This window comes from Callithrix jacchus, chromosome 15, assembly GCF_049354715.1.
Source record: "Callithrix jacchus isolate 240 chromosome 15, calJac240_pri, whole genome shotgun sequence".
In the NCBI taxonomy this organism is placed as follows: domain Eukaryota; kingdom Metazoa; phylum Chordata; class Mammalia; order Primates; family Cebidae; genus Callithrix; species Callithrix jacchus.
Window position 1 is genome coordinate 5,742,879 of NC_133516.1, and position 27,133 is coordinate 5,770,011.

The 27,133-nt window shown below is 56.4% G+C and overlaps 1 protein-coding gene across 1 annotated transcript in view; it reads left to right on the top strand.

Annotated features, from left to right (window-relative positions):
- Positions 1-1,186: 1,186 nt before the first annotated feature.
- LOC128931037 (smoothelin-like protein 2) overlaps positions 1,187-27,133 on the top strand; it is a 32,557-nt gene continuing 6,610 nt past the window's right edge. The window contains 13 exon segments of the mRNA XM_078350185.1: positions 1,187-1,239; positions 3,824-3,915; positions 5,425-5,484; positions 5,615-5,752; positions 5,850-6,219; positions 6,221-6,506; positions 7,758-7,762; positions 13,774-13,859; positions 14,376-14,618; positions 15,261-15,336; positions 16,657-16,833; positions 18,081-18,198; positions 18,429-18,577. Of these exon segments, the coding sequence (XP_078206311.1) occupies positions 1,187-1,239; positions 3,824-3,915; positions 5,425-5,484; positions 5,615-5,752; positions 5,850-6,219; positions 6,221-6,506; positions 7,758-7,762; positions 13,774-13,859; positions 14,376-14,618; positions 15,261-15,336; positions 16,657-16,833; positions 18,081-18,198; positions 18,429-18,577 (1,853 nt within the window).

The following is a 27,133-nucleotide window of genomic DNA, read 5'->3' on the forward strand; positions in this document are numbered from 1 at the left end:
TCACCTCACAGCCACCCTGATTTCTTCTCTTTTCTTTTGAGATGGAGCCTGGATCTGTCACCCAGGCTGGAGTGCAGGGATGCTGTCTCAGTTCACTGCAACCTCCGCCTCCCTGGTTTAAACGACTCTCATGCCCCAGCCTCCTGAATAGCTGCGATTACAGGTGCCCACTACCATCCCCCGCTAATTTTTTTGTATTTTTAGTAGAGATGAGGTTTCTTTCCTTACTTTCCTTTTTCCCTTTCTTTCTCTTCCTTTTCTTTCTCTTTCTTTCCTTCCTTCCTTCTCTTTCTTCCTTTCCTTTCCTCTTTCCCTCCCTCCCTTCCTTTTTCTTTTCTTTCTTTCTTTTTCTTTTTTCCTTTTTCTCTCTCTCTCTTTCCCTTCCTCTCTCCTTCCCTCCCTCCCTCCCTCCCTTTCTTTCTTTTCTTTCTTTCTTGATGGAGTCTGGCTCTGTCGCCCAGGCTGGAGTACAGTGGTGTAATCTCTGCTCACTGCAACCTCCGCCTCCTGGGTTCAAGTGATATTCCTGTTTCAGCCTCCTGAGTAGCTGGGACTACCGGTGCATGCCACCACACCCGGTCTTGAGCTCTCCTGATGTTATATATGTTAGTAGAGACAGGGTTTCACCATGTTGGACAAGCTGGTCTTGAGCTAATGACCTCAGATGATCCACCTGCCTTGGCCTCCCAAAGTGCTGGGATTACAGGCATGAGCCGCCGCACCCAGCCATATGCTTAGAATTTTAGCAGCCCCCGCAGCGCCAGGATCTGCACCTTCCAGAGACCTACTTCTGATTAGAGTGAGCCAGCACTGGGGCATGTGACATACATGTTCAAACTCATGCTCACTCAGCATCATCCACACACAGATTTAATATATGGAAGCGTGTGTGCACACGTGATGCACATACAAGCATGTGGGTGGTCCACTGCACAGACACAACCTGATGTCTACAGCGACACACGTACTGCAGGCATGCCTGTGTATGTGTGCACACAGACATGCTCCCCACCTGCGAGCAAGCACATTACAAACCCTCCTGTAAACATGGGCACTTACAAATGTGCTCACAACCCACACACAACCTATCTGCACTGGTAAGGAGCACAGACACCTGAACCCCCAAATCTTTCCTCTACACACACACACACACACACACACACACACACACACAGATGCAAGCAGCATGGATGCCCAGACACATCCTCAGATACACGGGAAAGAGATGAACATCGAAAGGTACACATGTATCTGGAAGAATGTCTGTTGGGAACGAGGGACAGAGTTTAAAAGAGGGTTTGGTGGAGCACAGGTAAAGTTATCCAGGTGTCAGGAGGGTCCCAGGATCAGCCCCTGTGGCTCTGCTTCAAGCAGGCAGAGCTGTGGGACTGGGCCGAGACCCTGGGCACTGTCCTGTGACCCAGCTGGAGATAAGACTTGGAGCCACCAAGACGTGCCCACCATGGGGCCCCATCCTGCACAATCTTCGCCAAGTTTTCTACCTCCCTCTTTATCACTCTTCTTGGCTCCTGAATCCAGCAACCTGGCAGGAAAAGATAAACCTAAGCCCTGCGTTCCCACTAGTTTGGATCTCATAACAAGGCAACAGTTTCCGGGGCAGAAGCCAGATTTCAGGATTTGGGAGGAGGAGGGGGAATGGCGTGTTTGCCAGGGGTGGTGGGGTTTAGTCCCAGGGGTGCAATTCTCCTCTGAGGCCCTCTCCCTGTGGGCCCCTGCAGCTGCAGACCATGAGGAGTCAGGGTGTGGCTGGATGTCACCTTCCTGATGGTGACACTGATGGCGACCCTGATGGCCCAGCTGGCTAGCTGTCCCAGCCAGTGAGACCTCCGTGGGGGTGTGGCACAGCCAAGAAGGGCCTAATCCTCCAGCCTGAGTCCTTGCTGGTGGAGGGGCTTGGAGGTATCCCAGTGAGATGTGCAGCTGCCTTTGACCCAGCGAGAAGGCTGATGCAAGCTTGTCTACAGGCTGGGGAGCCCCACAGCTCGCTGTCCCTACAAAGCACCTTCTCTGTGACCCATTTGATCTTCTTTCTTTATTTTAGTTTATTTTGAGATGGAGTCTCACTCTGTCACCCAGAATGGAGTGCAGTGGCATGATCTCGGCTCACTGCAACCTGCACCTCCCAGGTTCCAGTGATTCTCTAGCCTTGGCCTCCCGAGTAGCTTGGACTACAGGTGTGTGCCACCGCACCCAGCTAATTTTTGTATTTTTAGTTGAGATGGGGCTGCTACGTTGGCCAGGCTGGTTTTGAACTCCTGACCTCAGGCGATCTGCCCACCTTGGCCTCCCAAAGGAAGGTTTCACACCTGGGATTACAGGTGTGAGCCACCTCGCCCGGCCTCTGTGACCCATTGTAATGAATGGTACCCCCATATTCCTGAGTCAGAATTTGGGAACCATCCTTGCCCTCTTCCCTTCCCTCCTTCTCCATTGTCCCCACATCCAGCTCCTATCAGTTCCACGAACTCTCCAGTAAGTCCCCTTTTCCCAGAGGACCCAGCCACCATGTTCATTGAGCCTTGACTAAAGCCAGTTGTGACTCAGGTGAGGGGACAGCCAAATGCTGAGACAGCTCCTGCTCTCCAGGAATGGGGTCCAATGTGTGAGCACGCTTGTATGCCTGCGCACCATGCTGTGGACCTGGGGTGCAGAGGCAGAAGGAGTGAAACCAGGCAAGGGGACAGAGCCCATTCCCACCTCATGTGCGGGATTCCATGGCCCCACTCCTGTCCTTTCCCCTACTTGTGTTCTGTCAGGACCTGAGGAGCCTAGAAAGTGTGTACAGCCTTCAGGGGAGAGGCTGGGGGCAGGCAGAGAAGTGGGAGTCCTCAGCACTGAGGGGGCAAGCACCCCACAAGTGTGGGGGTGAGGCCACCCAGGGAAGGTGTGCAGGTGAGACAGGGGAGGCCCAGCTCAGAGTTCTGGGACCACCTTGGTGAAGGGATGAGCAAAAGCATGGTCACTCGGGAAGGTTGCTGGGGAGGGAAAGAGGAGAATTGCATGAGTGAGGAGAAAGAGGGAGCGGTCCTGGGGGTCCTGAGGGCCATGGCGGTACTGGAGCCTTCTGAGGAGCAATTTCATGGGAGTGAGGCCTCCAGCCAGTCAGGCGCTGCTCTGACCTGGTGGAACCTGACTGTTTTCCCAGGAGGTGACAGGAAATGGGGTGCTGCACCCCAGGTCTGGGGCAGGGCCCTGGGTTCCAGTCCTGTCTTCGCACACTTTGCTGTGTGGCCTTGGGCCAGTCCCTGCCCCTCTTAGGGCCTCAGTTTCCCCACCTCAGGCCCAAAGATGCTAACTTCCCTACCTTTGATTTTGGCCTGGCAGGATTTGACTTTGTGAGACATTGGTAGGGGGACTGGAGAAAGCGTGTCCTGTCTTCTGCATCCAGCCTAGACCAGAGAAGAATAAAGCCTGGTGGGAAGCAGCCGGGGCAGAGCCAGGAGGTGGGGGGACAGAGCCGGGGGTGTGTGTGGGAAGGGCAGGCTCCCAGGTCTTGGTGGGAGGTTGGCCTCCACTTGCTCACTGACATCAGGGCTGGTGAATGTGCAGGGAGTTCAGCCAGGTTCAGGGGCCCTCACCTCCCTCATAGCCTGGTACTGGGCAGGGGTGGAGCTGTGGAGAGTCGGGAAGGGGACTGCAGGGAGGGCCCACAGGAGCCCCTGGCCTGGGAGCAGAGCTGCGGTGTGGCTCCATCTGTCACAGAGCCAGGTCAGAGGGTGGTGCTGACCCTCCGTCACCCTCCCCCTTCCCACCCCAGAATCAACCTCTTCCTCATGCCCTTGCCTCCTCTCTCCCCTCCTAGGTGCACCTCGAGCTACTGCCTTGGGGGTCTGACTGCTAAGAAAAAGGAGCCAGAGGGGTGGTCTTGTGCCATCTGCCTTCCCAGAACCCGAAGTGAGCCCCTAGCTCTGCCCTTGACCGAGTCCCTCCTCCAGCCCCAGAAGCAGCCAGACCCCTTCCCCAGGAAGTTCCTCTTACACATTCCCATGTGGCTCAGGAGGGACCAGATAACACACCTGAGGTTGGGGAGTGTGGATGCATCCCAGGTGGCCAGGCTTTGCAATCTGTCACCTCGTCCTCATTGCCAGGCTTCCCACCCATGGCCCAGCCAGCCTGTCTTCTCCTGGAGGACAGACAGAAGGCTGGGGACCAGCGTAGCCAATCCCTCTCAAGACTTCTCCACATGGTCCTTCCTTGGATCTTACAAGGGAAGGGACTGGCTTCTGTGGCAGAGACCAGGGTTTCTGAACTCCAGGTTCTTGTGCTGAGACCTGCAGGGGCTCTGCGTGCCGTCTGTGAAGAGCAGCAGCAGCAGCATCTCTGGAGGCTGGTAGTAGAGATTCCACCTGGAGAAAGAATTCGGGGAGCAGTTCGGTTCACCCTGTCCAGATGGCTACTTGGAATGCACACACATGCTCACACATACATGCAACATGTACGCCTTTTAGCATTTGACTTTTTCATGAAATAATTGCTGGACGGCTCCTTGGATTAGGTAACCCGGTGTTCTTTCCTGTCTCCTTGGGGCGGGGGTTGGGGGAGATAATCAGCATTTAGCATCTGTCAGGCTGTTCCGGTTCCTTTGGGGCAATGATGGCCAACCCAGGAGGGTTTGTGAGCTCCAAACACCCTTGGGAGCTGAACACAATATGAACAAGCCTGTCAGTCTTCTCCTTCCTGCAGGTCAGTTGGCTGGGCCTGCCCAGTCTCTGGGCCTCTTTTAGGCAGGCCAGGCCTGGGGAAAAAAAGAAGGCCAGTTAGAAAAGGCTTTTTGTAGGCCGGGTGCAGTGGCTCACGCCTATAATCCCTACACTTTGGGAGGCCGAGGCATGTGAATCACGAGGTCAAGAGACCGAGACCTTCCTGGTCAACATGGTGAAACCCTGTCTCTACTAAAAATACAAAAATTGGCTGGGCATGGTGGCGTGTGCCTGTACTCCCAGCTACTCGGGAGGCTAAGGCAGGAGAATTGCTTGAACCCAAGAGGTGGAGGTTGCAGTGAGCCGAGATCACACCATTGCACTCCAGCCTGGGTAACAAGAGGGCAATTCGGTCTCCAAAAAAAAAAAGGCTTTTTGTGCAAAGGGGGATACGTTCCCATTTTTGTTTGAAATCAGCTTTATGATACAGTGAAAATGGAGAGCGAGCTTTGTCCATCACTGCATCCTTCTAAAGCAACCCTGTTTTCCTTCCCTTTTCTGGTGGTGGTTGGGGGTGTGTGTTTGAAAGGGGGAACTATCTGGGTTCGGGCATGAAGAGCATTGAGAAGGAATCAGGGTAGGACCCCTGGCCTACAGGTAGAGGCCAGTGACTGAGACTCTCCTTGGAGGGGGGGAATTAGTCCCGATTCCAGGGTTTGGAGATTCAGCCCTGGTGCCCACTTCTTTCCCTGTCTGCCCTTAGCCTCTCCAGGACCCCCTAATAGAGGGCCTTTGGTGAGCCCGGAGCCTCCACCGACCACTGGTGCGAAGGGCACGAAGATCTTGCTATACAGAGTAGGACAGGGAGGGGAGAGCGTATACCTGCAGAGTCAAGGAGGGGACCTCATCATCTGTCTCCTCCCTGAGGTCTTACAACAGGTGCAATTTTGCAGGCGGAGGTCCTACAGGGGAGCGCGTGCCCGCTGCGCACGGAGGGCCCCGCGGGGAGGGAGGCTGCGCTGGGAGCTGCTGCTCTAGGTGCCCCCAAGTAGGGCCGGAGTCTCGGCCCCGGAAGAACCTGGGCCTTGCGGGTGAGAGCCCCGAGAGAACGCGTCAGCCCGGGTGTGCTCTCCACGGTCCACGGGGGGCCAGGACCTTCTTCAGGTGGGCTCGCCGCCCCTCCCGCAGGGCTTAGTCCGGAACCGGGGAGAGTACAGGCTGGGCTAGCTCTCCGTCCGCACAGTCCCGCGGGGCTCCAGGTCGCGGGGAGGTGTCCCCGAGTCGGCCCCGGCCCCGCCCCCGAGGCTCCGCCCCGCGCCCACCTCCCCAGCTGCCCCTCGGGCGAAGCCAGCCGCGCACGGCGAGTCGCGGCCTGTAGCTGCGGAGCTCCGATCCTCTCCCCGCCCGGCCCTCTCTCGCCCAGCGCACTCCTCTGGGACAGGGAGCCGGCCCCCGACGCGCAGGAGGCGCGCACTGTGCGCGAGGAGCTGGCCCGCTGGGAGGCGGCGCTGGAGGGCGCGGTGGGCGCGCAGCACGAGGACTTGCAAGGGCTGCAGCTGCGTGGAGCGGCGGGTGGCGGAGACACTGCGCCTAGCCAGTCCGCTGGCGCGCAAGGTGGCTGAGCTGCAGCGGGACAACCAGTGGCTGCGGGAGCAGCTCGAGCGCCTGACGCGCCAGGTGGAGGCGCTGGGCTTGGCCAGCGGGATGTCCCCGGCGCCCGGCACCCCGGGCACCCCCGGCACGCCCAGCCCCCCGCCCGCGCCCGGGGTCCCGGACCGCGCGCCTCTCCTGGGCAGCACGCGCTTCGCCAGCCACACCACCTTCTCGCTGTCGGGCCGCGGCCAGGTGAGCCCAGGGGAGCTCGAGCGCTGGCGCCGGGGAGTGGGGCTCCGAACCGGCTGCCACCCCTTCCCCCGCCCCCGGCCCGCGTTTGCGAGTCTTAGGGGCTGGGGCCTATCACCGGCTGGTCGGACTAGGCGATGGGGTCCTGCCGCCCCTCTGGAGTTGAAGAGGGCAGGAGGAGGACCCCTTAGCCTGCCCACTGCACCTGTTTTGGGCCCTCGCCTTTTTTTTTGAGCGAGGATCTGTTTGCTCAGAGTCCCGTCTCCCTCCCTCCTCTGTCCCATGACACCAAGGGCCTGGGCGCCAAGGTCAGCTCCCGACTGTTCAGCACTGCCTGGGGCCGCGCGGGGCGTGTTGGAATGGTCACTACCCCTGCCTGCCTCCCTCTCCATTCACGCGCCCCTGCATTGTCGTTTCACTGAGGCCTGGCGGCTTTGGTTATTAATTAACCCAGATTGAGAAGTTAGGCCCCTAGATGGGTGGGGAGGGGGGCCGAGGGGCAGCGGCATTCCCAAACAGCAGCAGCGTTTGGGAACTCTGCATCGCGGGGTGGGGGTTGGGGGGTGAAAATCCCTTACTGTGAAGGGAGAGGGGTGGGAACCAGCCTCCAGCAAGAAGCGTCTAGATTCCTGGCGTCAGTGACTGGCCAGAGCCCCACACCGTGTGGGGATGGGGCAGAGGCCGACGGAGACGTTGCTACTTTCCACATGGGCTTCCCAGGGTGGTTAGAATGTTTCCAGTGTTTCCATGGCGTGTGCAGTGACCCTTGGGTGGTATTTTCCATCCTGGTCAGGCATGTGCTCTGGGGTTGGGTTCCCAGGGCCTGTGGCTGTGTAACCTGCACATGCTCCCCCCTTGGTCCGATCCATGAGGTAGTCAGATTTCCTGCTGTGGGCTGGGCTGGACCTCAGGGGGCCTGGAGGAGGGTATCAGATTGGGCCTTCCCCCGGAGGTCCCAGCCAGGGTGGGAGATGGCCCCAGACCAAGGTTGGGCAGCCGGAGGTAGTTCATCCCTTCTCAGTGGGTTTCCCAGCAAGGCTTTGTGCTGGGGGCCCCGGAGGTTGCTGCTGCTGCTGCAGATGGGAGTGGGGCGGTGCATTAAGCCTCAGAAACACTGAAAGGACTCACTGGCGACAGTGCCACCTCGAAGCATGTGAGTGGGGTGGGGAGTGGCGAATGCTGTGGTACATGGGGCAGAGGTGCTGGTCTTTGTCCAGAACCAATGAGAGGTTCTGATTCGTGTCCTGGGGGCAGAGCCTGTGGGTGTCCCAGCGCTCTGTGTGGAGTGTCTGGAAATGTGGATACACTTAGGTCTGGCTTCTGAACATGACACTTTACATGGGTGCACACACACACACACACACACACGGGGGAGGATTCTCTCCAGTTGTGACTTTTGTCGATGGAAATTAGCCATTATTCACTGGCACCAGGCTGGTCCTCTGGCTTAGGGGTTGGTGCGTGAGGCTCAGAATGAGGGTCTTTGTGTCTGGCAAGCTCTCTTGGGGGTGGATGGAAGGTGGACGGTAGCTGGAGATGGGTAACTTAATTGTGACAGTCCACAGAGAAAGGAAGGGTCTGAGCTGGGGCACGGGCCATGGTGTGTAGAGGAGCTGCCTTGGGCAGGGACTTCAAAGGGGAGTGAGCAGATGGGGTAGTCTCAGAGGGGAGCCCTGGCTTGGGAGACTGCTGAGCCACAGATCTGGGTGGAGATGCTGGGTTCTACCCAGGCAGTGCTGAATATGAGGGTCTATGGGAAACCAGGTGAAGCTGTCTCAGAGCAGTTGGATGCTGGATCTGGTACTCCAGAGAGTGGGCAAGGCTGGAGATGCGGAAGCTCTCTGGGCTGAGGCAGAAGAGTTCGAAGGAAATAAAAAATAGCCTGGGGAACTTCCAGGGAGTGAGGAGGGCCTGAGAGCTCATTCTTAGCAAACCAGAGAGGGAGCCCTCCCAAAAGAAGAGGCTGGGGTCAGTGGGGATGCATCAGCCCACTGGGGAGCAAGGTTGGAGACCCAGGCACGCAGGGGATGCATCTGCCTTTTGGGGGATGAGGATGGAGATCCAGGCAGCGAGGGGCGTGAGCAGCAAGCATAGGTGAGCTCTGTGGGGGGAAGCATGGCTACGGTCCCCAGTTGGGTTAGAAGCCCCACACCCCTTGAACCCTGGCTCCCTGGGCCTGAGGCAGCTGCCACAGGGCTGATCTCACAAGCACCAATCCCCACCTCTCTTGCTGTCCTCCACCTTGGGAGCATTGACATTGCCACCAGGCCACTGTCTGGCCCAAGAGGAGGGACCGTGTGGAGCCATCCACATGCTGGGGCTGACGTGCCATGACCAGCACCGTGTGATCAAGAGCTTGGTCACAAACAAGGAGCCAGGGCACAGGGTGAGACTGTAGTGTGGGCTGTGGACAGAGAACCACAGCTGAACGCCGGGTGAGACTTGAGTGTCGGCCGTAGACAGAGAGTCACAGCCGAACACCGGGCGGCTGGGCAGCTGACCTCTCAGACTGTGTCTGGGTAGTGGGGGTCTTGGTGGGACAGTCTCATTCCACCCACACGAGCCAGGGGTGACTGTACTACCTGGCATTGTACAGGCTGGTGTCACGCTGACCCTCTGTAACACGCCACAACACTTAGAGACCTGTTTGCTTTCAAACTGGGGACTGAGGGATTGGCGGTAGATTGTCTCCAGTATATAAATGTGCCCTGGACTCAGCGCAGGAAGGGCTGATCAAGCAATCCTGTCTGGCTGGGAGCAGGGAGCTGGGAGCCAGCTGGGGGCCTGGGGTGGATGGTGGCAGCCTGAGGCCAGGCCCAGGCCCCAGAAGGCTGGGCCAGAGCTGCAACCTGGAAATGTCATCCTCAACTGAGCTGGAGCCACTGAGTTCCCATGGCGGAGGCCAAGGAGGCTGCAGGAGCAGCCACCAGGAGCCTCATGTCAGAGGCCCAACTGTGAAAGAAACCAGACTTGCCTTATCTGCCTTCCTTTCCCAGACACACTCTGATAAGAGAGTTAAATACTTTAGGGAGAAGTTTGAATCGAGTCCTTTCAAACGGTGGTGTCCGTGGAGAAGGCCAGGTCAGCGTGTGAATCATCTTAGGATGGGGCTCTGGCCCTGCATGGGCTTTGTCCCCACGGATGGGTCCAAGCAGTTCAGGCAGCACCCAGAAGGCCTAAAATATTCATCCTCCCTCACAAAAATGTCTAAAAGCCTTTCCAATATGAAGGCCCCTGAAATCAGACTTATTACCCCAGGCCTGGGCTCTCTCATGGGGCACCTCCCCCTTCTCGAACAAAGCTGATGTGGGGACTCTTGGGGGGTACCAGGCCAGCTCGACAGGACCTGTCTCCAGTGCCAGAGCTCTCCAGCAATTTCTGCCCAGTCCCAGATCAGAGGTGCCTCCCTGGTTTCCTTCCCAACAACCAAGGCAGCTGCCCTGAACAGAGGACCGAAGTAGCCTACTGAGGGGTCTGTGGGGACAGTCTAGCCCAGCCCTCTGGTTGAAGAGCACTAAGTTCTGTGAAGGTACCGCTGGGTGTTGGCCCCAGTTCCACCCCTTTTCCTCACTCTCGTCTAAGACAGAGCCCATGGGCCAGGGCACACACTAACCCAGGCCCTGGGAGACAAGTGGACTGAGTTTTCCTCTCTTTCCCCAGAAGGCCAGAGCCCTGGCTTGGGGTAGGAGACCCAAGTACCATACGTTGACTCTGCCACTGTCTCTCCCCATCTGTATGATGATGGGTCAGAGGGTGGTCTCAGAATAGCCCCTTGCTCCTTGACCCAAGGCCTGGGCAGAGCCCTTTCCCCAGGTGAGGAATGCTTCTAGTCCTGGGGCAGGGGAGCTTGGGAGTCTGGGCTCAGCCCCACACCCCAGCCCGCATTAGCCCAGCTTCTTCCCCTCCTCCTTAGCAGGGATCTAGCTGAGAGAACTGACTTCCAGGTCTGGTATATCACCTGGTCCACTGGGGCACCATGGGGGTTGTTGAGGGGACTGCAACATGCAGGGACAGGCATCTGTGGGGGAGCCGTCTCCCCACCCATCCGTAGAGACACACATTTCCTGGGAAAATAGTTTCACCCTCAGCCTTTTCTCCCAGGGCCCTGCCTGGGCCTATGGAACTGTCAGACAAGAGCTGGGGCATTGCGGGAGGCATGAAGACTCCAGAGCCAGAGCCCTGGTGACAGTGGGGACCAGGGTTCCAGCTGGACTGGCTGGTTCTCCTCCCCCTGCCGACATGGCTGCCATGGCCGACATGGCTGGAGGGGTGCCCATTCTGCTGTGCATGCCTTGAGACGCTGAGTGCTTCTCCTGTGTTCCTGAGAAAGGGCCTGTCCTCTCCTTCTCCCACTCCTGAATCAAGAGCTGAGGGGTCACCTCCTCTCCAAGGTTGGCTCTCCTCAGGCTCTGGGTTTTGTCCACTCTGAGCTCCCCAGGGTCCCCATCCTGCAGAGGTCCCCTCACCTTTCTTAGCCTATAAATGTAATCTTGCCTCTTCCCTCTGGAGAAACCCCTCATACCTATTCCCCGGGCTGCACTCAGGGCTAAAGTTACTGTACTGCCTTCACTTCCCTGGGACTTCTCCCCTGGGCCTCTCCTGTCCCCGCCGTCCCTTGTCCCATGCTTCTAAGCACCCGTGGCCTCTTCTTTTGCTGAACCCAATGGACGCCTGATTGCATTTTCTCTTTACCTTTCCTTCCACCCCAGGCTGCCTTTGGATGAAACTGGCTTTTTTTTCCCTTTTGTTTTGAGACAGAGTCTCACTCTGTTGTCCAGGCTGGAGTGCAGTGGTGCAATCTCCACTCACGGCAACCTCCATCTTTTGGGTTTAAGCGGTTCTCCTCCCTCAGTCTCCCAAGTAGCTGGGATTACAGGAATGTGCCACCACGCCTCACTAATTTTCATATTTTTAGTAGAGAGGGGGTTTCACCATGTTCACCAGGCTGGCCTTGAACTTCTGACCTCAAGTGATCCAACCACCTCAGCCTCCCAAAGTGCTAGGATTATAGGCGTGAGCCACTGCGCCCAGCCCCGTGCCTGGCTTCTGGATTCACTTCCTTCCTGGCCTTGGCTTTCTCACTGTTCTTCAAGGGCTCCTCCTATCTCTCTGGCTGCTCCTCATTCTCTGCTGACTGCTCTTTTGCTTCCTAAAATGTGGGGACCTTATCCCAGGAGCCCCAAGTTGCTCTTCCTCTGGTGAACTTCCAAGAGCCCAATGCGTGCCCTGATTCCTGTTTTTCAACATGCTCATCCTTCTTTCCTCTCTCTCTCACTCTCGCTCTTTTTTTTTTTTTTTTGGCAGAGTCTTGCTCTGTCACCCCAGGCTAGAGTGCAGTGGTGCGATCTCAGCTCACTGCACCCTCCACCTTCCAGGTTCAAGTGATTCTCCTGACTCAATCTCCCAAGAAGGTGGGATTACAGATGCCCACCACTATGCCCAGCTAATTTTTGTATTTTTAGTAGAGATGGGTTTTCACCATGTTGGCCAGGCTGGTCTCGAACTCCTGACCTCATGATTCCCCCCCTGGCCTCTCAAACTGCTGGGATTACAGGTGTGAGCCACTGTGCCCAGCCTCATACTTCTTTTCTCTTAAACTCCAGACTAAAAAATTAAGCTACCCCCTCAGTTGCCTGATGTTTCAGGTGCCCCATGCCCTCATCATGCCCCAAATAAAATCCCCATTTTCCCCCTAAACCTGCCCTGCCCTACCAAGCCTGGGCTTGGAAGAGGCTTGGCACCCTTCCTCTTCCACATCATTCAGTCTCCCAGCCCATCCCTTTTCCCCAAAGCTCCCAGTTCTTCTTGCCCGTGGTCCTCCCAGTGCCCCATCTCCCCTCCCCGGTTCCTGCCCAGGACTAGAGAAGTGTCTTGCCATCTGGTCTGCTCCACTGTGCCCCTCTCTGACATCTTCTGGAGGGTGCTCCTGAAACACAGAGCTGAGGACCTTGGGTTCCTTCTTGTCTAAGGCATCAAGGACACTGGGCAGGCAGCCTGGGTGCACTGCTCCATTTGCCTGAGTCCCGGGTGGGCATGGTCAGGATACCTGTGCCTTGATGTCTCTGCAGAAGCAGACGCTGACCACTCTGCCAGGCGTGCCCTCCCTTGCTCATCCCCCGGGCTCACTCTGGATGTGGCTCAGGCACCCCTGGCTCTGAGAGGCCCTCCTTGCCCTGATGGGTTGGATGGAGACTGTACGAGGCATCCTCATGCTGACACAGCCCCCTCTGTTCATGAGCCTGGCTCCCCTATCAGACAGATTCCCCATGGCAGGGTGCATGCCTCCTGCCCTGGCTGTGGGAGGAGCTGAGCCCTCTGGGCCAGGGCTGCATCACCATATGCCTAGGAACCCTGTAGACCAGGGCATCTACAAGACGCACAGCTGACCTCTCAAGCTGCTCATCCTGGGCTCTCGGTGGAGCCCTTACCAGCCCTACGGATGCCTTTACTGGGTGCAGGGGAGCAGGATCACAGTTGAGAACTTCTTCCCTGCCACAAGTCCCAGCTGGTTTCTGCCGTATAGCCTTGGGCAGGGCACATGCCCTCTTGGAGCCCTCGGGTCCCATCTGTCAAATGGCTCTGGCAGCATCTACTGTGAGGACAGAAGCTGGCTGGCATAAGGGGTGTGCCTGGAAGAAGGGCTGGATGTTGGGTGGATGCTGAGTGCCACTTGCCTAGTCTGCTCCCATTACTCAAATGGGGAAACTGAGACCTTGAGGGGAAGTAATGTGGCCCAGGTCAGCATGGCCTGGATCCCAGGTTCCCCACTGGCTCCTGGTCTAGGCTGTCTGTCTGCCCTCACCTGCCCCACCCACTCCTGCCACCCAGCCGGGATGGATGAGTTGCCTGCAGCTGACCAGGCTCCGAATGACCAGGTAAATCGTGTCCCGGCCACCCATGCACGGGCCTCAGCATGATCGGGGTGCTGTTGCTCATTGTTGGCACAGAAGGACCTGGTATCACTAGTTCCTTCTGCCCCTGCAAGGACAGCCATGCCAGCCTGGCCCAGGTGAGAGGGGCAGGGGGCCAGGCACTCCTGACTGTCATGTGATCCAGCCTGGGGGAAAGGATGAGGTGGCCTCACCTACTTTGGAACCCTCAATCTTGATGTCTGTCCTCAGCTTTTTGGGACTCTGGGAGGAGCCCAGTGGAGGTATTTGCCTCCCAGGATCTTTCCAGAACCAGGAGGGGGTTTGGGGCGGGCAGCTTCTGGGGGTGGGCAGCTTACCCTGGCTGATGGGCTCTCGGTGCCGTTTATATCTCTGCAAAGTCTGGATCATGATGAGGCCAGTGAGTCAGGGATGAAAAAGGCCTTAAACTCCTGCATCGTGGAAAATGGGCACCAGCTGGGGGCAGGTAGGGCTGAGGGCAGTGGAAGGGTGGTTGGGTAGGTTTGGGGGTTTAGTAAGGCCTTGGTCAAGTATCTGCCAGGCCAGCCCTTGGCCTGGGGGAGGGGGGACTCTAACCTGAACCCCAGCGGGCAGAGAGGCTGCCAGGAGAGCAGCATCATTCAGTAGAACTTTTGAAACACAGAGGAAAGTCGGGAGATCTCAGGTGGTAGTGAGCTATCCCATTTCTAGAGGAAAGCAAGTAGAGACTGAGGAATTTTCCTAAGCACTGAATAGGGTGGAGAGTGAGCTGATGAGCCAACTAGTGTTTATGAAGCTTGCCATGAAGGGAAGCTGGGAAAATCAGCTCTGGTTGGAGCAGCAGAATATCCCTGGTAGGAAGTCAGGGAGGCTGGAGCAGTTAGGGAGGCCTTCCTGGAGGAGGTTGGAGGAAGGTTTAGGGAGGCTAGAGCCCTTCTGGGAGGTCTCAGGCCCCTGTGGCTGCCACAGCTGACCACCCACCCTTGCTGGTCACATGTTACAGGTCCAGGTGATGGTCCCCCTGAGGTTTCCCAAACCTTCCAGGCACCAGATCCCCCCAGGCCTCGCCCCGTGAGTCTCTCCTTGCAGCTGCCCCACCAGCCAGTCATGGCTGTCACCTGAGTCTCTGACAGGTTCTCTGGGGAGACCTCAGCTGCGGCTCTATCACCCACATCTGCTACCACCCTGGGGGGCCTCAACCTGAGCCCCAGTGAGGCCACCACGCCCTGGACTCCCAGTCCTAGTGGTAGGAGCAGGACAGCATGGCCTTGGATGGACCTCCTCTTGGGATGGGAGTGGGAGGGTCAGGGCTGGGGAGTGGGAGTCGGTGGGTAACTTGGAAAATGAGTGACCAAGCCGAGCCTAGCCCTGCCTCTGCCTGCCATGTCTTCCCCTTCCCTTAGTGCATCCTCCTGGGCTCCTGCCCAGAGATGCTGAGAAATAGTGTCATCCCCTGGTGAGGCAACCGTGGCTTTTATTACAGGTCAAGGCCACAGTTGAAAGGTGGCTCTTGCCCTGCACGTTGGCACTTTCCCTCCCTCAAGGCCCCAGGCCTGATGTGGCCTGTAGTCAGGCCTCTGTGCTGTGTTCTGGCAGAGGTGGCATGGGCCTCTGTGGGGCGGGTTTCAGAGCGGTGTTTGTGAAATACATGGCACGGGCCCTGAGCTCTGCGCTCTCAGGGGCAGGGTGGGGACAGCTGAAAAGAACTCTTTGATTCTGTTGCTGTGAGTTTCCATTTTCCTTTCTCTGCCACTGTCACTGAGGCAGGGTTGGCTTAGCCCAGAGGGTTCATTCATCCACGCAGTGATGCCAGGTCAAAGGAAGGGAGGCTGTGGCGGCCCTCCCTGGGCAGGGTTGTGTCACTTCTCTCCCTCTCTCTGTTTCACAGAGAAGAGTTCCTCTTTCACAAGGTCTGTGTCAAGCTCTGGCCATGGGGCAGTGACAGCCAGCAAACACAGCAACAGGTGGATCAGGGCCTGTGTTCCTGCATGGTTGCCATAGCCCAGATGTGTTCTTGGCTTTGGATGCAGGCCATCGAGGGGTTGGTGTCTCCATGGAAGGCTTGGGGCTGGATCTCTAAAGCACTGGGTGGCAGGGTTGGGGGAAGGTGTGGGCTGAGTGGAGAAATGTGGCCACAGGCTGGTTTCTTTGTTGACCCTTCAAGTCAGTCAAAAGATTGGAAGAGGAGCCGGGCACCCTGGTGCACCCCTGAAATCCCAGCACTGTGGGAGGCCAAGGCTGTGGATCACCTGAGGTCAGGAGTTCAAGACCAGCCTGGCCAACATGGTGAAACCGGTCTCTGTAAAAATACAAAAATTAGCAGGGCATGGTGGTGGATGCCTCTAATCCCGGCTACTCGGGAGGCTGAGGTGGGAGAATCACTTGAAACCAGGAGGCGGAGGTTGCAGTGAGCCAAGATCGTGCCATTGCACTCCAGCCTGGGCAATAAGAGTCAAATTCCATCTCAAATAAATAAATGAATACAAAAATTAGCCAGCTGTGGTGATGGGCACCTGTAATCCTAGCCACTTGGGAGGCTGAGGCAGGAGAATTGCTTGAACCTGGGAGGCGGAGGTTGCAGAGAGCCGAGATGGCGCCACTGCACTGCAGCCTCGGTGACAGAGTGAGACTGTCTCAAAAAAAAAAAAAAAATTGGAGGAGCTGTCTTAGCTGGCAAGAAGGGGAAGACAGGAGCGTGGTCTTCTTCCATCCCAGCCCGCTGGGGCCCCTCAGAGCCAGGAACTTCCTGCCCATGGGCTGTGGGCAGGGGCAGGTGAGCCAGGCCTTCCCTGTGGCACAGGCTTCCCCCTCGGGCCAGTGGGACTGTAATTGGTGGGGGCGGGGTAGCAGGCTTGGCTTTTTTTTTCTTTAATAATTAAAGGATAATTATGACTTCCTTGCAAACAGTTTCAGAGGAAACAGAGGGGTCTTATCTCATGGTGGAGGCAGGAGGCCTGGCCCCACTGGGCTGGTTCTGGGTGCATCTCCTGCCCGAGGAGGGGGTCCCCTGTCCTCCCCAGGCACTGACATCTGCCAGGGGGTGGTGATGTCCAGAGAGGGGCCTGGCATCCCTCCTGAGTTGGGTCTATGGGCCAGGCCTGTGCCAGGCAGCACAGTTCAGAAAACCTGCCAAACTGGTGGGGGTCCCCAGCAAGGGGGCTCCTCTCTGAGCACCCATCACCATGCAGCTGCCTTGTCACACTCAGTGGGATGGAGACCCCAGGGCCTGCTGAGCTAGTGACGGCTGCTGGGCCCACGTCCCAACTCAGCGATTCCCTTCTCAGCCCACTGCTGGTGACACCACCCCGGTCGCCCATATCCCGGCAGCTGCCAGCCACAACTCAAGTCCATCAGCCAGGGGAGCATCGCAGGAAGCTGGTGAGGTAGCAGATGCTGCCCCACACCTCGGGGGCGCAGGCCCAGAAGGCCTTGTTTGAGAAGTGGGAGCAGAAGGTAGGCAAGTATGGATGCCCACTCACAGAAGGGGGGAGGGGAAGTACGGATGCTCACTCACAGATGGGGGAGGGGCAGTATGGATGGCCACTCAAGACAGGGGGGTGAAGTACGGATGCCCACTCACAGATGGGGGTGCTCCCCCAGTGTGCCCACACTGAGGCAGGGGCTGGGTGGGTGCTGAAGAGCCAGGTTCAGCCCTGTCCTGTTCCCCAAGACAAGATCTCTTGGGCAAGGCACAAAGTTAGGGCTGGGCCACAGTGCATGTTGGGGGAACGGGGGCTCCAGTTATTGGGGGAAGAGAGCTGTAAGGCATGGGATGGGGCCTGGTGAGGGCCCCTCTTTCCTCCACCATTCTCGAGGCCCCTGGTCTGTCCCCAGTGCCCTCAGGCTGCCCTCACACCCATGTTCCCCATGGGTTGTGGCTCCTTTAGTTTATGGGCACAACTCGGGACTGGACAGGGACTGAGATTCCTGGTGGGAGCTGGGAGGCCCAGCGTGGGGTTGGCCTTGCCCCAGGACTGCAGAGGTGGTGCCCTGGGACCGAATGCCCTGCAGCCCATTACCAGGCCTCAAAGCTTCCTGGGCTCCAGCCGCCTCTGCATATTCAGCCCATCTTCGTGTCAGTTCCTGGTATTGATGCCAGCTCTGTGCAGGGTGTGGCTCAGACCTTGTGGGATAATGAAGACGACAGCCAGTCCCTGCTCAACTCTAGTGAGGGAGGCCAACTCAGGATGTGTCCCCACTCACCCCAAACAACCTGGTCCTGACCGTTATGGACTGTCCTTGGGGCCCAGAAGAGGAAATCATCCCTCCTGGCTTGGAAGGAACCATCAGGGAAGGAGGCCCTCCATTAGGAGGGGAGCTCAGAAGGAGGTGGGGGAGGAAGGAACAGGGAAAGGAGTTCCAGGCAGAAGGCAGGGCCTGGGGCTGTGTGGATGAACCAGGGTCTTCTGTCTCAGGATTCCCAAGGGACCCCTGCTTACTGTGGTGGGAAGTAGACAGGGGACCTGGAGGGTGGTTTGGGTGAGAATGGTCCTGCTGTATATCATCAAAGGAGGCTAAGTGGCTGGTGTATGGGGCAGTGCCACGGACATGGGCACAGCTGAGCCTGCGTGCTGCCAGCATCTCTCCTGGGTGAGCAGAGGGAGCAGGGGCCTCCTCCCTGGGGGTGCAGGGATGGCCTCTCCTATCCCAGACCCACAGTGGGAGATGGGGCTGAGGCCCCCACAGCAGGTCTGCACTCTCTCTGCAGGGGGAAAGGCAAGACCCAGACCTGGCTGAAGTGATCGCAGAGCTTCAGCGTAGCCAGCACCAGTGGCGTCAAGCAGATCCTGCTCGAGTGGTGCCACAGCAAGATGCTGGGCTACCAGGTGAGCCAGGCTCCCTTCCAGCTGCTGGGACACCCCCCGAAAGGCCTGACCAGGCATTGTCCCTGTCTTTGTTCTCCGGCCTGGGCAGGAGCCTGCTGAGGCTGGGGTTAAGGGATGGGAGCCACAGTCATCATGCCTTCCCAGTGGGCGCCTGACTGCCCGAAGCATGTGCTGAGAAACTCCAGGCATCTGCATCTGGGCCCCGCACTGACTGCACTCCCCTCCTATAGCACGTGGACCTGCAGAACTTCTCCAGCTGGAGGGACGGCACAGCCTTCTGCGCCCTGGTGCACACCTTCTTTCCTGATGCCTTTGACTACAACTCCCTGAGCCCCACGCAGTGGCAGAGGAACTTCGAGCTGGCCTTCACCATGGCTGAGTGAGTGTGGTGGCTTCTGCTGGCTGCCAGCCCCAGCCCAGTCCCGAGGCCAACTGTTTCCCCAGATGGGGCATGGGACGAGTGGAACATGGTGCAGCTGTCTACAAAGCTGAAGGACCCCAGGGCCATGTGGTCTGTTTACCTCTTGAGCAGATGGGAAGACTGAGGCCTGGAGAGGGATGTTCTGAGTCACACAGCACTTGGTGGGTGGGGGGACTCTGTTCCTGAGATACCTGCCCTCTTTGCCAGGTGACCAGCTTCTGGGGTGTCCTCTGGGAGACCAGTCACAGACCAGGCATGAAGGGCAGCCAGACAGCGTCCCCCAGAGCTCTGAATCTGTCCTCTCTGGACTGATGGGGAGATGCTGTTGCTTGTCTGACCCACAGCGGCCAGTTAGCAAGAAACTGATTACTCTCTGGGCCACTTAAAAGGAGATTTTTAATTAGCCAGGCATGGCAGTGTGTGCCTATAGTCCCAGCTACTCAGGAGGCTGAGGCAGGAGAATTGCTTGAACCCAGGAGGTGGAGGTTAAAGTGAGCTGAGATCAAGCCACTGTACTCCAGCCTGGGTGACAGTGAGACTCTGTCTAAAAAACAAAAAGCTGATTTTGCTTCCAATCACATTTTCCTTCCCTAAATCGTGTTCTGGCATTGATTGTGAAATTGCCTTGCCGCTTAGGTCCCACTCCTGGGGTGAGGATGGGGATGACTCTGGGCTCAGGAGGTACCTGGAAAGCGAGTTTGGGATTTGGTTATTGACTGAAGGCCTCAGGAGAGGTGGCAAAGTCAGGTCTGTCTGCTGGGGCTCCAGTGTGGCACAGGGGCACGGTCAAAAACTGGCTGAGGAGAGTTTCATACAGGGACTCTTGACAGAAGCGTGGGCAGGATGAGGTAGAGGGCCAGGCCCTGAGCAGCAGCCTCGGAAGAACAGCAGTGCATGGTCAGCAGCCCATGGCCTGGGTGGAGAGGATGGTCTGATGAGGGCCATGCTCAGGCAAATGGCTGTAGTCAGCTCTCTGTGACCTGGGAGGGAGGCAGCTACAGGATGAGTGCCCAACCTCACTCCCCTCCTGCCTCACACCAGGGCTTATTGGGGACTGAACCCAATAAGAGGACAAAGGGCCAGGAGCGGTGGCTGTGGTTCATCCAGGCCCTCAGGGCAGGGAGCAGGGCACAGATGAGTGGTGTTTGGGGCTGCTCGACGCTAAGCTCTCTGAAGCTCAGAGAGAAGTAAGGCCATCCCCAAAGCCGAGCCTTCTGGAGGGCGCATTTGCCATTCTCTCCCTGCCTTTGTGCCTGCTGGCATCAGCCTCTGACATCGATCTGCAACTGACCATGTCTGTTTCTGGTCTGGGTCCTCAGTGCCCACATTTAAGAGTGGTCCTCACTGAACAGGGTGCAGTGGCTCATGTCTGTAATCCTTGGAAGGCCGAGGCAGGTGGATCACCTGAGGTCGGGAGTTCAAGACCAGCCTGTCCAACATGGAGAAACCCCATCTTTACTAAAAATACAAAATTAGCTGGGCATGGTGGCACCTGCCTGTGATCCCAGCTACCTAAGAGGCTGAGAGAGGAGAACCGCTTGAGCCCAGGAGGCAGAGCTTGCGTTGAGCCGAGATCACGCCATTGCACTCTAGCCTGGGCAACAAGAGTGAAACTCCATCTGGAAAAAAAAAAAAAAGAGTGGTCCTCATGGGCTTGTTGGGTTGAAGGAGCCTCACCCGAAGCCTCACCTGCCTTCCCTGCTCCTTTCCTGGCCCAATCATCAGGCCTTGGCCCCGGCCCCCCTCCCTGGACCCTGAGCCTGGCCAGGGAAGGAACCAAAGCCAGGGTGTCTTGTGACCCACATGTGGTATTGTAAGTCTCGCTTTGACCTGAGACAGCCGCCCCTCTCTGGGGCAGCCACTCTCACTCTGGGGGCAGAATTGAGACACTGGCTCTGAGCTCCTCATTTTTGGAATCTTGGTATCAGCCCTTGGGTTGCTTTGGATGATGTGCTTGGAATCAGCCCCCTGGGGTCACAAGAACTCCTTGTATATTTGAAAAGCCTTTCTGTCTTGGCTGCTTGGGGTCAGCTGTCATCCTAATTGCAGAAACAGCTCTGGCTGAGCATGTTGTGCAACTGGATCCAGACGATGGGGAGGTAGAGCCAAGGGGAGTATGTGGTGTGGGGAGCAGGCAGCTCCCAAGGACGGGGCCCAGCTGCCGAAGCCCAGATTGGGCACCCATCAACAACCAGACTGTCAGAGTATGCAGGGTCAGGGCCTTGTGGCATGCACACCAGCACCCACCCCAGCAGAGAGGCCACACTGTCTTTCAGGGTTCTTTGTTCATTGTCTAAGTCCAGTGTGGTGCCTGCTTATGTCCTGGCCACCTCAGTCACCCTCCACCCTGGACCAGGCTAGGCTGTGGCACGGAGAGAGAGGATGCCACAGGCCATGGGGTGGCGGTCCTGTGCCCCAGCCTGAAGGGAACACAGCTCCCCTTGGCAGCCAGAGCCAGAGCGACTCCAGGTGGTGCTTCCCCAGCACAAGGTTTGGGTCCAGGGAGCCTCTACACTCCAAACAGATGTTTCTGCTATTCCCGGCTTGGTGGGGTGAGGAGCAGGTGGCAGCGAGGGTGGTCCAGGTTTTGCCTGCTGCCTTCCCGGAGCACACAGCATGGTAAAATTGCTGGCCTGGCCTCCCTGTGGCCTGAGCCTGCTCCAGCAGTGGAGGGGGGCAGGGAGGATGGGTCTGCTGAAGTCGCTGAGATGGGTTCTTGCTTTTCTGCTGAGCTGAGGGTCTGGGAAGAGGTGACCACTGCAGGCCTGTGCCAGGGTCAGGGGTGGGAGTTTGCTCAGAGCCTGGGAAGGTGCCTCCCCTCATGACTCATCACAAGATTATCTCCAGGGTACTGGGGGAGAGGGCTGGGAAGACTGACTCGCCTGCCTGGGGCCTCCTGGGGGGACAGCATTTTGGATCACCTCCTTTCCTAGACAATAGGCTGCTTAGAAGAGCTGCTGAGAAAGGGCAGGGACACCTGCCTGAGGATGTCATGTCCTCACCCATATTTCTGAGGTTTGCAGCAAAGGCTGAGCAGACATGTGCTGTTGAAAGCCACCCAGGGTGTGCTGGCAGCAGGACCACAGGGCCGAGAAGGGACCACAGGGCCGAGAAGGGACCACAGGGCAGAAAAGGGACCACAGGGCAGAGAAGGGACCACAGGGCTGAGAAGGGACCACAGGGCTGAGAAGGGCAGCCTGGGGGCAGGCAGGATGAGATGACAGGAGCATGGGATCTGATAAAGGCAACCTCTGGAAGGGAAAGGAGGACACAGGTCCCCAAACCACAAGTTGCCCTTGCAGGAGAAAGGAACCATTTCTGCCAGCAAGTGTCTTAAAAGCACGAAGATGCATCAGTTACCTTTGGAATAAAAGTGGTGTGTGCTTCCCCTCCCCCACCCGCACCTGATGATTTATGGTCTTGGAGATTCCCTGCAGCCTCATCTGTGTGAGTGATGTGGTACTGACAGCGCAGTGAGCTTCCGTTGCCTCACAGGTGCCTGGGATCTGGAACGAGCGAGGACCAGCCCCTTTTATGGAAGACGCCTGACCATTCTGCACCCATGCCCTCCATCTCCTCAGAGGCAGAGTGCAGGATATGCAGCCCCAGGCTTCCCACTTGCCCTGATGGGAATGTGTCCTGCTCTTGGGTTTCACTGGAGCAGAAGGGGCTTCCGGGCTATTTGTAGTGCCCATGTGTCTCTGTCTAAAACCAGATAGGAGATACTAGACCGATTCCTGGCATCCTTGCCTGCATTTAGAGCAGGCATAAGAAAATAAAAACAACCCCAGACTCCTCCTCCAGCTCCTTTCAGGCCAGCCCTGTGGTAGCTGAAACTTGTGACAGAGTGTAGCAGAAACCCTTTCTGTCTTTTCCCCACCTGACCTATGTGAGGTGCAGGCAAAGTCACTTTAAAAATGGTAGTTGGGATTGGCCGGGTCCCGGGTTCATGCCTGCAGTCCGATCCCGGCACTTCGGGAGGCCAAGGCAGGTGGATTGCTTGAGTTCAGGAGTTTGAGACCAGCTTGGGCAATGCAGCTATACCCCATCTTACAGAAAATACAAAAAATTAGCTGGGTGTGGTGGTGTGCATCTGTGGTCCCAGCTGCTTGGGAGGCTGAGGTGGGAGGCAGGTGGTTTTTTTTTCTTTCTTTTTTTTTTTGAGATGAAGTTTTGCTCTTGTTGCCCAGGCTGGAGTGCAATGGAGCAATCTCAGCTCACTATAACCTCCACCTCCCGGATTCAATTGGTTCTCCTGCCTCAGCCTCCCAAGTGGCTGGGATTATAGGCACCCACCACCACACCTGGCTAAATTTTGTGCTTTTAATAGAGATGGAGTTTCATCATGTTGGCCAGGCTGGTCTCAAACTCCTGACCTCAGGTGATCCACCTGCCTCGACCTCCCAAAGCGCTGAGATTACAAGCGTGAGCCGCTGTGTCTGGCTCCTTTTTGTATTTTTAGTAGAGATAGGGTTTTGCCTTCTTGCCCAGGCTGGTCACGACCTCCTGACCTCAGGGGATTGTGGAAGGCAGGTGCTCTTGAGGGTGTGCTGTGAGCTGTGTCTCCAAGATGGAGGATGATCCCTGCCTATGGCATGGAGAATTTGGAGCTCTCAGGGAAAGAAGTTGGTGAGGGGTGAAGGTGGCAGGGGGAAGAAAAGAGGGAGCCAGGAGATGGTGGTTGCGTGTTGCATCTTGTGATACCCCCCTCCTCTAGGAACTGCACATTCTCCTGTGCTCAACTTAGCAATACCAACAGTGAGTACAAACGGATCCTGGCCCAGTGCCCCAGTTGCCTCTGTGGAAGCCAGTGATCTGGGCAGTGGAGGGTGACACAGGGCATGGCCTCCACTCCCATCCTAGCTGCCACCCTGGTCTTGAAGACTTGCTACCAGAGCAGGGGCAAGGGGTCATTTTCAGAGGATAAAGGCAGCCTCTAGAACAAAGCGGGGGTCAGCTGGCTCTCCTCTGCAGAGGGTGAGCAGCACCTTGAACATGCCAGCAATTCTGAGGGCTTCCTATGAAGTGGGTGTCACAGCAACAAGACCTGGCTCAGAGGAGTGCATTCTAGGTGTTCTCTGTGGGGACAGTTAGGGAACCAGAACTATTTCGTTCAGGGAAAGACATGAAAGCAAGGTTTTCTTCTGGCACATGAAGTGTTCTTTCATGGGGGGAAGTTAGACTGAGAATAAGTAGCCTTGTGGGACCAGTAGGTAGAAGGTACACACAGACACAAATAGTGTAAGAAATGTCAGAGAAACTTTCTTGTGCTCACAGAGTCTGCAGAGGGCTCTGAGCTGTCCTTGGAGGAAATTGGTTCCCGTTTCCCTGACCACTGAGATGAACAAGCTGAGGCAGGGCCTTTATAGAGGTGGTTGGTGCTTCTGATGGGGGTGTTTGGATGGGTGGGGGTCCTGGAGCCCTCATGCTGTCCCCAGTTAACATGTGGGACCACCAAGGCAACTGCTGTCAGGGCTGATAACCTGGCCATGTGCTCAGCCTGTTCCCACACACCTGGGGAGGAGGACCAAATAGGCCTGGGAGAGGATGTGCTCCACCTGTGTGGCAGGTGAAGCGGAGGGTGTCAGGGCGATAGGATCACTCAGGAAGGTGAACCGAGGTTCTCTGAACTCAGGCCTTCTCTCTCTCCTTCTCTTCCTTTCTTTCTTTTTCTTTCTTTCTTTCTTTTTTCTTTCTTTTCTTTCTCTTTTTTCTTTTCTTTTCCTTCCTTCCTTCCTTTCTTCCTTCCTTTCTCTCACTTTCTCTCTTTCTTTCTTTCTTGCTCTGTCACCCAGGCTGGAGTACAGTGGTTCGATATCAGCTCACTGCAGCTTCTGCCTCTGGTTCAAGTGATTCTCCTCCCTCAGCCTCCTGAGTAGCTGGGATTATAGGCATGCACCACCATGCCCAGCTAATTTTTGTATTTTTTGTAGAGACCGGGTTTCACCACATTGATCAGGCTGGTCTCAAACTTCTGACCTCAGGCCTGCCTTGGCCTCCCAAAGTGCTGGGATTACAGGTGTGAGCCACTGCGCCTGGCCTAATTTTTGTATTTTTAGTGGAGATGGGGTTTCACCATGTTGGCCAGGCTGATCTTCAATTCCTGGTTTCAAATGATCTGCCTACCACAGCCTCCCAAAGTGTTGGGATTACAGGCATAAGCCACTGTGCCTGGCCTGAACCCAGATTTTCAATCCTTTATCGTTGATGAAGCACCTTTGCATGCCTGCTCAAATCAGAGGGCCTACTCCCTTGACATGGAGTCCTGGCCTGTCCTGTCCCAGGGAGAAAGAGTGCCCGCTCATCGGGCCAAACTCATTCACCACCCCACAAAGCCTGTTGGATTCCCTTACAGGCCACCCACTGCAACCCCAAGGGGGAGGCAGGGAGGAGATCCAGGACAGATGTCTCCATCTTGCCATGAGAGTTGGTTTCTGTTAGGGGACCTGGCGGCCAGCCAGCACAACAGAGCAGGGCTGTGGGTAATGTTACAGCCTTTGTCTCTGGAGCATACAGCCATGTGAGTCCTGGTAGAAAGTGCTGAGTGCATCCTGCCAAACTGGGGTGGGTCAGAGGAGTCTTGCTTGCTCACGGGGTCTCCCCTCTGGCTGGGCTCTCTGGGGAACAACATGCATAAAGACATATTGTGGAATCACAACCTCCCAACAGGCCCACTGGGAGGGATAGCAGAGCTGGTATTCCAATTTTTATTTTTTTCTTTTATTCGCATGCAGGCAGGAGTGCAGTGGTGCAATCTCAGCTCACTGCAACCTCCACCTCCCAAGTTCAAGCAATTCTCCTGCCTTAGCCTCCCAAGTAGCTGGGATTACAGGTGCCCACCACCACGCCTGGCTAATTTTATGTTTTTAGTAGAGATATAAAACCCATTCGCCATGTTGGCCAGGCTGGTCTCGAACTCCTGACCTCAGGTGATCTGCCCACTGAGATTCCAGGCATGAGCCACCGTAAGAAAGAAGGTGAAGCAGTTGGAAAAGTCAGAGATTGAACTCGACTATTTAGATTTCACATTCAGGCCTTTTCTCTGTGATCCACCCTGTTTCTTAAAGCGAGGCATCATCGTAAAACAGCAACAAGAATGAGCTGTGCCTTTGTTTTGGTTTTGTTTTTTCTGAGACAGGGTCTGGCTCTGTCACCCAGGCTGGAGATCTGGGCTCACTGCAGCCTCCACCTCCTGGGCTGAAGTCATCCTCTCACCTCAGCCTCAAGTAGCTGGGACTACAGGCACACACCACCATGCCTGGCTAATTTTTGCAATTTTTGTAGAGACAGGATTTTACTGTGTTTTCCAGGCTGGCCTCAAACTCCTGGGCTCAAGTGATCCTCCCGCCTCAGCCTCCTGAAGTGCTGGGCTGACAGACATGAGCTACCTCGCCCAACCTAATCTTGAACATTTATTAGCTCTTTCGATGTGACCTTTGCGATGCCACCTGTCTTGCATGGGTTTATGGTCTTCATACCACACTTTTGAGGTGGATATAATTCACAGATGGAGAAACTGAGGCCTGGAGAAATGAAGTGTGTTGCCCAAAGATATATGACCTGTAAGAGGTGAAGCTGGGATTTGAACCCTGACAGTCATTCACTTATTGATGGAAAGTAAAGCAAAAACTAAAAAGACTGGGGCCCTCTGGAGCCACAAAAGTGCACCCAGCTGCTGAAAGAAGGGTGCTGACAACTGGACCTAGTGCGATCGTTTTTTCCATTTTGGTTCTGCCTGATAATGTCAGGCCGGCTCCATCTAGAGCCCAGGGGAACCAGGCATACTGTGAGCAGAGTCAGAGGGGGCAAGGCCGCGGGACTGGGCATTCCACAGGCCATCTGCTGTTATTTCAGGACTCGGTGCTGAGATGCTCAGGGCGATGTGTCTTGACTATTGATGTTCCTCTTCCCACAGCCATGAGGCCTTCACCCTCCCTCTGAGCCCCAGTGAAAGGCCACAGTGTACACATGAGTCTAAACCAGTGAGCCAAAAGTTAAACTCGTACTTCCCATGCCAGGAGGCAGAGGGCCCTGGGGGCTGAGGGGGATGGCAGTGATTTTAAGCAATCTTTTAAAGTGCCAGTTATGACTTGTTAGTGATTGTAAAATCACTTCAGTGCTTCCTGACCAGCATTTTAAAGAAGCAGAGTTGGGGAGGGGCACGGGAGAGAAATAACATGAATTATCGCAGAGAAAATACAGGCAGCAGTAAAGGCAAGGATGTAAAAGTTTATTTCTGCATACATGTGTGCCTGTGCTGAATTATAATAAAAATATCTTCCTTACTGTGGGTCATGGTAAAAAAAAAAAAAAAAGTCAGCTGGGTGCAGAGGCTCATGACTGTAATCCCAGTAATTTGGGAGGCTGAGGCCGGTGGATCACTTGAGGTCAGGAGATCGAGACCATCCTGGCCAACATGGTGAAACCCTGACTCTACTAAAATACAAAAAATTAGCTGGGCATGGTGGCATGCGCCTGTAATCCCAGCTACTCAGGAGGCTGAGGCAGGAGAAT